This window comes from Osmia bicornis, chromosome 7 (genome assembly GCF_907164935.1).
Source record: "Osmia bicornis bicornis chromosome 7, iOsmBic2.1, whole genome shotgun sequence".
In the NCBI taxonomy this organism is placed as follows: domain Eukaryota; kingdom Metazoa; phylum Arthropoda; class Insecta; order Hymenoptera; family Megachilidae; genus Osmia; species Osmia bicornis.
The window spans coordinates 512,416-525,059 of NC_060222.1; the positions used below are offsets into that span (position 1 = coordinate 512,416).

At 36.3% G+C, this 12,644-nt stretch overlaps 1 protein-coding gene across 4 annotated transcripts in view; it reads left to right on the forward strand.

Moving 5' to 3' along the window:
• LOC114874024 (glycine-rich cell wall structural protein-like) overlaps positions 1 to 12,644 on the forward strand; it is a 102,150-nt gene that overhangs the window by 46,866 nt on the left and 42,640 nt on the right. For 2 of the 4 annotated variants that reach the window (XM_029182911.2, XM_029182912.2), the window contains 3 exons: positions 334 to 489; positions 1,762 to 2,082; positions 3,222 to 11,888. In XM_029182911.2, coding sequence (XP_029038744.1) covers positions 444 to 489; positions 1,762 to 2,082; positions 3,222 to 3,352 — 498 coding nt within the window. In that variant the 5' untranslated portion in view covers positions 334 to 443 and the 3' untranslated portion in view covers positions 3,353 to 11,888. Of the gene's footprint in view, positions 1 to 135; positions 219 to 333; positions 490 to 1,761; positions 2,083 to 3,221; positions 11,889 to 12,644 lie in introns of those variants that run through there. The other 2 variants (XM_029182913.2, XR_003789031.2) reach the window with 2 other exon arrangements.

Here is a 12,644-nt window from a genome sequence, read left to right on the forward strand (position 1 = left end):
TCAATAAATCGTCTACGAAACGTTCAGTTTATTATTCTCGCCGGTAGCTGACGCTGCTGCGTTTGCCGCCAATCTCCATATTAGTTAATGGCGGGAACCGGTAGTGTATGGAGTTGCGTAATCCGTGAAAGTTAATCGTGAAATATTGAGTGGAAATAATGAGTGTTTCGGTACCAATTACTCCGTATCAACAAAGGGATCAACTAAGTAATCAAATTGTAAGCTTCTTTTACAATGTCTTTGCGTTATCAGCTCGTGTCAGATTTCGCGCCACTTTCACGTGTTCGATTACCTCGCCATTTATATTAACATGCAAACGTTTTCTTTTTTCAGAAGCCGTTCTTCCGATGATTAAGTTAGCATTATCGAGTTTCACCAGAGAAGAAGAAAGACGATAGTGCAGCGTAACATGAGATTCGCAGAAACGTGCTGTTGATGACGTTATGGGGTTGATCTTCCTTGCCAATACTTTGTTCCTCTGCTTATGCGGTAAGTCTTTACCATGTCCTATTAGTAATACTTGGTATGCAATTGGAATTAACAAGGCGAAATAATTTACATTTTCGCAATACCACTATAAGTGGTCAAGTGGTATCTTTTTACACATGAAATAGTCATTCCGTAAAATTTAATTAAAGGAAGGAAGTTTTTAAGTAGGTGTAAAGTTTTCCCTATGGGACCACTGCTTAAACTGCAGTGGACTAGAGTGTGTCCACGCGATAAGAAAGTTTGAAATTATCATTTTAAAGCGCATCAAGAACAAAAATTCTATAATAGTAGATCTATTATAAAAATCTATTATTAAATCTATATTTTTGTTTAAAATTGTATCATGAGAGGGTAGATGGGATAAATGATTGCATTTTGAAAAACAAACAACCGCGAAAATCGGTCAGCTTTTATTTACGAAACGTTCGTAAAAACAGTAAATCAAATTTTGAAAGTTTTCAATCCTTTTTTAGTGCAAACGATAGAAAATGGGTTTAGTTTATAGAGATGATAAAGTTTAGCTGTGTATGCTCTTTTTTTTTTTTTTCAAACGATATCCCGTTTTTGATGGAAAAATATCCGTCGATCTATTTTTCCTTCGTTTTTCTACCTTTTTGGTATAATATAAAGAATTAATATTTTTGTGTGACCATCAACAGGTATGCATTATAGGTGCCGTGAAAATTTCGATGAAGTGTACAATTTCGGGTGAAATTAATTTCATTTCTATAAACACTGCAGAATAGATACTCTTTTTCTTTATCTTCTTATATTCTTAGCGATTCCGCATGCAAATCAACTGGCACTGACTGAGAGATTCAAAAGGGCCGGTAAATTTATTCGTAGATCCTAGCCATCGTCCAAGTAAATGAGGCATAACGATCTCTTTGCATGTGATTTAAATTCTGTTCGTAAGAAACTTTCCGCGATCGAGTAAATTTTCCGGCTCTGGCGGTGATTAAAGGAGCACGATTCCCCGACCACGAATTGCTCTTCTACCCTGATAAACCACACTTGCGTGTACACCTAACGATTTTTCTTGGTTATCTAATACCCTTATCTCGACCCTTAGGCTTTCGTTACAATTCAACCCGGTGTTATAAAGAAAAATTGAAAAATCTGATAAAATCGTTAGGTGTGTAGTACACGGTGTATCACAGACTCCTGAGAAACTCGAGTACCCTTATCGATACCGTCGTTCCCCTTAGTGGTGGTCGGCAATAAATTTGATGAGAATTCGTTACTTTTTCACGCTGCTTTGGATAAAAAAAGCGGCTGGATTGCCGTTGCCACAGGGCGGCGGTGGGGCGGGGGGCCATGGACAGCCGCAGGCTGGCTCGCCGAGCACCCCGGGCCCCGGCGGTGGCATAGCTGGCAGTGGCACCCTAGGTGCTTCTGGCTCTGGCACCGGCGCCGCCGGTGGAGTTGGGGTTGGTTTCGGGTTATCAGGGGGAAGTACCGGCGGTGGAGCCGGTGGCGGTGCTGCCGGTGGCGGTGGGGCAGGTTGGCCTCGTCGGGGCCGAGGGTGGCGCGACTGGCGCCGCGGCGACCCCACGCTGATCAAGGGACTATGGAAATCGAAGGGACCTCTAGGTAAATTTCGCTCTTTTCTCTTTTGCTTTTGTCTGATGAATGTGCATGGTTAACGCTTTCACGATTATTAACTCTGCTTTGATTTAGAGAAATGTACTGCTCTTATTTTGTGCATCGAATGATGAAGCTTTGTCTTGATTTTAAGCATCATGCGTTGCACTTGTGTCTTTTTGCTTGCAACATTTGTATGTAATGTTGTAATGAGAAATTGTTGCATCGTAGAAAAGTTCGATGTCAACATTAGATTTTTGGCTTATCAGCGCGAGCAATTTCTCATCTCGTTCGGCGTTCAAGGAAAAGTTTCCAAGTTTATGAGACGGCTATGGTAACAGCTGTCGGAGAATCTTCTATTGTAATAGTATCCTATAAACTGTCTCCGCAGATGGGGTTTCGTCACGAGGAAAATACGTTTTTGTTACATAAAACAGCAATTCAATATCGCATGGAGCAATGAAATTAGGTCAGAAATAGAGAAAATGTTTCGGTATCTGGTTGTCGTCAGACTACATATTTGCCAGTTTTGATGGGGTAAGAAAACAGAGACGGATGTTATTTGATTTGAAATTCGTTTTTCAAGTGAAATATCTGTCAAGTCTGTCGCAGGCTTCGATGATAATATCGTAAGAGGCGTGAAAAATTCATGAAACGAATGAACGGTACACGTCTTTTCTCTCGTGATTCGAGATTCTGATTTCACTTTCAAATTTCACATAGATCGGTGCGTTCCAGCTTCTACTAGCGAATACTTGAGATTTTATCTCGTCTCGAAATTTATGAGAAACACGAGGAATTTGAAATTCATTTTTTTACCTCGTTTGCGTTTTAATTTACCTACCGAGAGTGTTGACACTATTTTTTTATTTTGTTAAAAGTACGTCAATTTGGGGGGAGCTTTTCATGAGTTTATTATGCATTTTTATTAAATTCATCGTAACCCAGCTGATGTTCCGCATGCACCCTCTCCTCCGGATACCCTCCGCATTTCCCTAAAAAAGAAGAAAAAAAAAAAAAGAAAAAAAAACGAAAAAAGAAGCCAAGAAAAACCTAGAATGCGCTTGCTCGCTCACGTCCGCTCGTTGCATGGGGTCACACGAATTTTCTCTTCAAATGAAACGGCATATCCGGTGTCATCCGTACAGATTCCTTAGGGAACGCAGAGGCGTACATCTTCTTAGCGCTGCTGATCGGATTCGTGACCGTGGTGGTGGGCTGCTGGCTGTCGGACAACTGTTGGTCCCCGGAACCGGAAGGGGTGATCACAGTGGCATAGCCTAGTGCGGACTTCCGTTCGTCTAGGCGATAACAACTAGTACGTGGGCTCTCCTGTAGGAGCTTGCAGCATCATCTTGGCCAAGCGAACCAACAACGGCCATTGTTGGACATCAACGATAACCACACGCTTTTAGCCGTGTAACGATGGTGTTTTGCAGCGAAAAAAGTATCGCGAGGTGATCGAACATTTAACCTGATCGCGAGGCGTTGAACCGGATAATCGTACGTTCATCGAGCTATCCGGGGGAACTTTAATAGAGAGACGATCCGAGCCGAGTCAAACGGACGATCGATCGCGTACACGTGGTACGTGCTTTTACTTTTTCTTGTCTTTTCTTCGGCGCGAAATGCATCGCGGTTTAATGCATCGACGGTGGCGAAGGTGGCGAAGGTGGCGAAGGTGGCGAGAACGTAATTAGCGAAATTGGAAAGGCAACCGCGTGGAATGCGTTTCGATCCGACGCGATGGCGACATACGGCTCTCTCGACCAGCCGTGGATTATGCTTCCACTGTTAACGCGATCCACGTTTGATCTTTAGCCGTTGGCAAATTGAACGACGGATGTATATATAGTATACAGTACACAGTACATAGGGACAGTTTCGAAACTGTTGGCGAATAATGTTCGATAACCTGAAACGGGTTACGAATTGACCGTCTGCTCGAGGATTAACGGAGATCATCGAGATCATCGAATTAGTTGCGAAACGGATTTTCCGAGGTGTGGATGGTGGAAAGGTGTTGCGGTTGATGTTCAGTTTCAAGGTGTTAAAGTTATACTTTGATGATACAGCGGAATCTTGATTATTTGAGTCTATCGATTAACCAAGCGTTTCTCTGTCATGTCGTCGTAATTAGCTCGGATAATTAAGGTTCTAATGTACTATTATAGAAGTAAGGATACAGTTTGGTCAACTATCGGGGATGTTTAGTTTGGAAATGTTTAATGGTAGTTGTACGTTTAATACCATCATTTATGGTGCATACCTGGTGTTCAAAGGAAATGGTTGAGAAATTTATAAGCATACAAGTAATTGCTGGATTAAAATAGTCTATATGTATATTTTTTTGATTTATTAATATAAGTTACTACTGTATACCTAGGTACCAAGATAAAGTGACTTATATTACTAAACCAAAAAAATTGTTTATTAGATGAAAATAGTACTATGAGTTTGTGAACTTTTCAACCACTTATTTTAACATCCTGAACATAGTGCAAATAGAAAATCGAATTCACCGGAAATTGAACGACGATTTTTCAATATCAATTTCTAAATAATTCCTAAATGTTAACGTGGAAACGATTGCAGGTACAAAACATCGTGCGTATAACATCCTCGCAAACTTTTCTATTATACGGGATGAATCAATAACTATATTATCACTTTGACTATTTCCATATCCAAACATTTCACTCGTAGTTTTCAATTTAGTTACTTGTGTTTCTCATCTATAAAGGATGCGACATCGGATTCAGTCATCGATTAATCAAGGTGATGAGGATCGATTCGCGTTGCATCCACCCTTTATAAATTCATCACCCTTTGACCAAAAAACGAACCAAACCATTCGTAGTATCTACTTGAAGGGTACAATGTTCTACTCCTCGAAAGGAGAAAGTTATCGCGAATTCGTGGTTTCCGTTTAGCCTTTCTAAATGATGCGTGAAAGGTAAATAGAGCCGCTTTGAAGTTCCCTGTTAACGGAAGTCGAAAATGGATCAATAATTTCATTTGGAGCCTCGGCTGATGGGTTTCGATATTGACGTTAAACGAGCGGACTCTAGCGAGCGGAAAGCAGCGAGGATTTACCCCTTGTCTTAATCACCATTCGGAAATTTATGAACTCCGTTACGCACGGCCCTAATGCTGCCGGATAGAACAAGGAATATCAGACTTTACAGGCATTCCAATTTCATTTGCGTTAGTTTATTGGAAATTCTGCGAAATGAGATCCAGAGAGTGAGTCATTTGATATCTTAGGCGCGTCAGGGGGTATTTTTCTTATTTAGCGTAAAATCTCTGATGAAAGCTTTCGAATGCTTGAGCGATTTATTTATTTTAGCGATTATTCAAATGTATATGTGCATAGTGAATTGAAAATTTATACTGTCAGTTGAGGGGAAAATGAATTATTCATGTAATTGAATGTTTGATACATTTCTTCTGACTATAATGAGATCTGATCATTAAGGTTGGTAATATTTAGGAGAAATTGGTATTTAGTTATTATGTCATAATTAAATTCATTATTGCCTTTGTTTCGATGGAATTTTAATGCATAATCTCTTCCTCATTAAAATTCTACTATTGATCGTTCATTTGTAATAAGATTCGTATTGAAACTCGTGGAAAGGGAATTACAAATTATCCAATATATTAGTGTAAGTGATATCGTGTTACTATTAGGTATTAGTAATAGAAATTGCAAGTGTGAATATATTGGTACTCGAATACTTTCATAGATTTGTTATTCATCGTCAGTGTTCGATCAATATCGGTTCTTCTTCGATTATGCAGGCGAATTAATCGTGATGCCTTCGTGCACCTGTGCCATCATCTATATACAATCTGGTAAACGGTATATATATGTATGTATATATGTATATGTGCCATCGTACATCGATCGATCAGATTTACGGTGTTCCTTTATTTGAAACTCGCTCGCTAAGGTGTTCCACGGTGCTAGCATTAAATAATAACATCGAACGATATTGCTGTTCAAGTTTCCCATCTTGGTGAACATTGTTCAAAGGATTATCAATGTCATTGAATTGATTTCTGGAATTTCTTCTCTATATGAAATTCGTATCGTCTCAATTTACTTTTGCCCGCTAGGATTTTAATTACAACTCTTTGACCATTAAAATTTAATTATACGTAAAAGTGTACATAGGTAACGTCAGTGCAATTTTTAATATGAAAGTCGCGAGTAAAAGCTTACAGATTAGCACCAGTCGAATGGTGAAATAGGAATCTCGATGAAGAAGAAGAAGAAGTAGTTGCAACTTTTTTGCTCGATCCAACGTCACCGTGTAATCGAGTTTTTCGTTTAGCTCGATTAAATCGTGCTGCTTGCCGAGAAAACCTCGCGCATCCGATAAAAGTAATTTATCTCATCCGTCTCTTAAAAGGGAGAAATTTTTGTGGATGCGTTTCCGGGATTCTCGAAACGAGAGACGATAAAATTTCAATATGAAACGTCCTACATAGATAAATCTCTCATATCTGCGAGCAAATTTGCCACAAAGGAAATTAATCCAAAGGATTTCGAACGAGTAATATCGCGAGATAGAAATTCCGGAAAATTGTAAAATGGCTATTCTTTTTTTAGAATTGCGATCAGACGCAATTATTTTCTTATCAAAGGATTTAAAATTTGTAAATTTCTGAAATCTTGGAACGCATACATTTCTCTGACAACTTCACAGTATGCTTGATTTACATTTTCTCATGCATGTTGACACAAAGGGTATTTCATTCAAGGGTGTCCATTATTCTAGCAACAATTGCGATGTTAATTTCAGAAATTCATCTAAATAATAGGATCTACATAGTTGATGCGTACGGCGACGTTTGCAAAGGAACTTTCGTAATTAGCGTAATCATGAGAAATTTTACAGACATTTCCGTGTTTTCGTAATAATGTTTCTAATAACCAAGTTGGCTTTTCAAATGCCGGATGGAGAATTCATCGTACAAATGAACTTTGAAAACTTGTCTGTCGGTGAAAAAGTTTCGTCGGAAGATAGTAAACGGCGTAAATCAGTTCAACGAACGCTTTAGCTCTTCCTGCGTTCGAGTTTCCACGGAATTGCCTGTTTTTCCGCTGTAAGAATAAGTTACCTAGGTTAAATTCTCCGTTAAAATACATACGTATCCCTTTCCACGAGGAAAAAAGAAAATTTAATTAGAAATCGATCGAATTTCGCAACTAATTTTCATTAGTTGTTTTAATATTCTAATTAAACAGCAATGATTTTATTTTAAAATCAATAATTTTCTTCATATTTCTTTTACAATATTAATTAATTTCATACTCAATTAATTCTTGAGACACAGTGATTACAAAGTTAACAAGTTTTGTTCAATTTTTATTTTACAAAGAGTTAATCAGTTTTCTTTAAAAGGAAACTTGCAGATTTTCAGAGATTGTAAAGTTAATGATTTCCTCCAATTTTTATTTCACGAAGTTGAGTTTGCTTCAGTTCGGCATTGTTCTCGGAGTATGGTTGAATTTTTTCAATTGACGTGCAGATCGAAATGGGTCAATCTGTAGAATTTTTCCAAAAGGTAAACGATTTTTTCTCTTTCAATGACTTCTCGTTGTTTCGACAGGCGTACCTTTCATACTACTTGCACGATGAAAGGAACAATATTTGTAATGTTGTCGGCTCCATAGAAAGTTTAATTGCAAACTCTCCAGCCGCAAATGCATTGAATATGCAAATGCTCGTTGTTCCAGAATTCTCGTTCCAATAATGCTCGCAAAAAATTTTCACTGCTGCTTTCCTCCGATCGATTTCACGTATCGCAATATCTTGGTTAAATTTTTATATGAAAACTTTGCCAGACATTGATCGCATATTTTATTTTTTTCTAAAGGGATAGCTTTACTATAAGATACCGTAGATTTTTTTCCAAATTTTAGAAATTTTCAAGTAATTGAATTTCTTTTCATATCGCATTACCATAAGATGTTCAGAAATTAATAAATACTATGTAGAGGGTGTCCCAACAAATTTGAAACAATATTTTTCTAATGTTTCAAATTATCTTCCTTTTCTTTTTAACCCTGGTTCAACCAATATTCAGTCATTTTTGGTCAGTGTCTTAAATCATGAAAAGATCCGGTCGCTAACAAGAATTTATAAAAGGAAAATTGTACGGTACCATTGAAAATGTTGAAAATGAGTTTTATGTAAATAGATATCTAAAGATAAATAGATTCTGTGTGGCTTTTGAAAATTACGTATACGTATGTTTCATAGAAAGTGTCAGGTGGGGCACCCTATACGTGAAATGTCCTCGCAGCTTTTACACAAGATCCAGAAATCCAGAGAGAGATGCAGTAAATTGAAGCCAAAGAACTTCAATTCATAGTGCTTTCAGCGGTAAACCGCAACACGCGACTTCTCCTCGCTATAGGGAACCTTTTTGACCGCGTATTAGAAGCTCGCTTTAACCTTTCGCCTTGTTACATTTCATTCGAGTTACTCGAGTTAAAATGAGTCTTCTTCGTGATACAAATTACTCTTAATCATTAACGTTTCCACTGTCGCGGGAGTTACCCATGCCATGGTAACGAAAATAATTATTTATTGGCAATTGATAATTCTTTTAGGAAAATTTTCTTAAACTATAATCTAATGGTTTTGTGATTCCTCAAGCATATTTGCTTTCGATATAGAATTAGGGTAATTGATTCTTGAGTCTTCGATAATGGAAGGATACAGAGAGGAGTATAAGTAATGGTCGGTGCAAAAGAGTTGTCGTATTTGTAGGAAAAAGTGTTTGAAATAAGACTGCTGATGTTAACTTGTCTATGGATTACAAGTGACATTTATGGCGAGCTTAATATCTTTTTAATTTAAACGATCCTCGATTAATTTTCGACTTGGAAGGAAAAATCGTCTAAGAATAGGTACTATAAATCCTAGGTAATAAAACAAACTAAATATTATCACAATAATAAGCTCAATGTGTTAAACATATGGTAAAATCACTGCTTGGTAGGTCTTTTGACAAATATAGCGTAGCGATCGAATTGTATAACAAAGGAATTGAATGAAACTTATCTATAGAATCAATCAATTATATCAACGTGATTAATTTTTATTCATTATTTCGCGAATATACGAGATCCTCTTCGAAAAAAAAAAAAAAAAAAAAAAAAGAAAAAAAAAGAAAATATACGACGATCCTTTCGCACCAACCTAACGTTTCACACATTTCTGGCATTAACAACGATCATCCCGGGAAAATCGAGGCTAACGAGTGAAATCAACGAAATTAGCCGTCGAATCGTCAGTAATTTCCGACGTTGACGTTTATTGTACGTGCCTCGCGATTTCGACGTGAAGATCATCGATTTTAAGCTTCGATCTCCTCGACCGTGCATCTGGTACGATCGACGTGGATCGACGTGTCATTAAAAAGCAAACGATTGCAAGGCAAATAATAGGAGAAAAAAAAAAATATTAAAAAAATGAAAAACAAAGTGATAATAACGTACTAAAAGCGGACCAACGCCGAAGCCACACATGGAAATTCTAAAAAGGGTCGTAGAATAGGAATGACCCGCTTGAAAGTGTTAGAAGTACATCGCGTGTTAATCTTTCGGCTTTATAGATCTTTTACAATACGCGAATCAGTAGGCGCGTAATTAGTATACGTGAAAACGCGTTTATGCAAATGATTTATTTTTTTTTACTCTTTCGAGTCAATCGAAAGTGTAATTTCATTTTTCGTTAAGGAGTCCTCCGATCATTAAGATTAATGAGTAAAGTTTGCCTCGAATGAATATTTAGACAATCATCTTGTATATTTTAAATATTCCAAATGTGTTACGGAGTTCTCAGGCTATTAATATATATATAATATTGTCAATTATTTCAATATCCATCTATTGACAATACGTTAAGTTGCAAATTGGCTTTCTGACGATTAGTTTCGAATAGGGTAAGAAGAAATAATTGCTCGTATCCACAACGATGTCCAGAATAATTCTAAATAAGAAATTGAAAGGGTCGAGCCGAAAGATTGAAGCATAGTTAAGCATAGTATTTACTATGGGTACTTTAAAACATCAGCTTTAGTTATGTCGTGCTGTTTAAAATAAAATAAGCGATTTATAGCGAGAAATTCTGTGTATAAATATGCTGAAAACAATTTATATACGTATACAAACACACGTGTCGTACCGCAATTTCCTTTTTCTAACATCTTTTTAACTAATGATTGTCTTCTGATTGTTAATATGTAGTGCTAAATCTTTTCCCTGTATATTTTCGTGTGATTTCGATTTTAGGAATACCAATTACAATTGGGGTGCTGAAGATTGGGGATGATTATGCAAAAAATAGGACTATGATTCCTAATTGCATAAAGATCCGCAGTCTAATGATAGGAAATAAATTAGACGAAAGGAGCTTATCGTTATGTTGTTCCTATAGTTTCTAAACTACCCCTGCGTAGTTTCCTGTAAGGACCAACATTCGTTCGTAGACCAAAGTGTAAATTCGCGATCATTTCAAAGCGAATCGATGTGTCTCAGGTTTCATTTATCATTATCCTAGTGATTTCGATGAATTTCTATCTGTAGAAAATTGCGTTTCCGTGTGCGTACAGAAACGTCTGTAGCTGTGCAACGTCCACTTCATGCTCTACCACTTTGTGGTTGGCATTGTAAATACTTTTGGTATGAGTTGAGTGTGCCTATTCTCGTCTGGATAGTTTAATATTGTTATGTATATATGCGTATATATTATATACAACGGTACCTCGAATGACTGAATAAAAAAAAATAAAAAAAAAATAAAAAAAGGAAAAGAAATAAACGAAACAAAAAGAAAAGCGCGTTAAACTAATTGTCAATTACAAAATGGGAGAGGAGTTTTACACGACGTACATATTTCAACGTGAATGATTAATTAATCCTCTGTAACCTAGAATTATGAAGTTCAATATTTTTTCATATAATTTCTATGTAGAAATATTAACATTAGCATACAAGGCATCAAAGAAGAAGGTACTTATAGCTTTTATTTATATATATATTTTTTTTTTTTTTTATTTTTACAAATGTTATAAATTCGATGTGGGTTTATAGAGGGTTAACAATGTACGGCCTGTGCGTAATTCTAAATTAGGTACAATCGAATTAATCTCTGTAGGCCTATACACCTATATATGTGTATATGTATACACATTGTAACCGTGAAACGAAAGAACTCATTGTCGATCTTTAGAGGAGACTCAGGTAGCCGGGTAAAGTACTATTTTGTCTTGTTTACCGTGTTAACTCTTTCGCTATTAATTCAAACGATTCCATAGAAAAATAGGCAAAAAATGTCAAGTATAGTTGGAGGAAGAAACATAGCGTGATCGTAAAAACAATGTGGGTTTGAAAGATATATGGAAGTATAAGAAGCTCGAGTCTCTTCAGAGTGGTATATAGGATGCAAACTTGGTTTGAAGTGCTTCTACACCCTGTGTAAGGTGTTGGCACAAAAAACCTCCTGAAATTAATGGGTCAACCGTGACCCAAAAACAAAAAGTTTGTTACTTTTTCTAACGTTTTGTCGTGCTGGGTTAAATTATATCATAGCGAAAGAGTTAACGATTAAAATTATCGTTAGTGTGTTTTCAATGAAAAGAGAAGGGGTGAATTATACTTTTCAAACTAGTATTTTACTCGTGAATGACTACTACACATGTAACCATTCATCGTGACGTAATTAAATGGATTGTGAATTAAATTGGAATGTTTGACACCGTGTTTTTTCGACACGATTTGACCTATTACCTTTTCATACATACTGGATATCCCGTTCGCTGGATTAATCGCTATGATGATGTAAATAACAACATATTTTATGTATACTATTTATTGTATATATATATTATGTATATATATATTTACAGTGTACATGAATTTGCTTAATCAATATAAATAACACGATGCACCGAGCTTATTCGATATTTTACTACTTACACGTACGGATACATCAATATAGGTACATATATTATTTTCTACGATTCTCGATTTAGTTAAATCAATTTTTATTTAATTTTAGAAAAGGGTTTCTGAGAATCGTAGAAAACACTTGACATCGATAGAAAAGGTTCAATGATCTCTGTTCATTCTTAAAAATATTTACTATATTTTCCTTTACGTCTAGTGTATCCATCACGATATTAAATAACACTTAATCACGAGTATTTATCTGCTTGAAATCGAATAAGATAAACGCTCTAAAGTACTTATATTTACAAAAATATCTCGTAGCATCCATTATTTTTTTTTTCCCCCATTTCATAGCACCAATTGTTAGAAAAATAATGGATGCCTTGGTATACGATCGAACGATTCAGTGTACGTGGCGCGTTTCAAATAAATTAATTAGTTCATTTAGGTACATCTAGGATAGCATGAAGATAATTTGGATCGTTAATATCCTAATTCGAATGTATGCATTTGGTATCTTAAATTCCCTGTAAAGCTGTTCAAATTTTACGGTGAAACATCATCACAGGATAGAGCAATTATTGCACGTATTATTTCA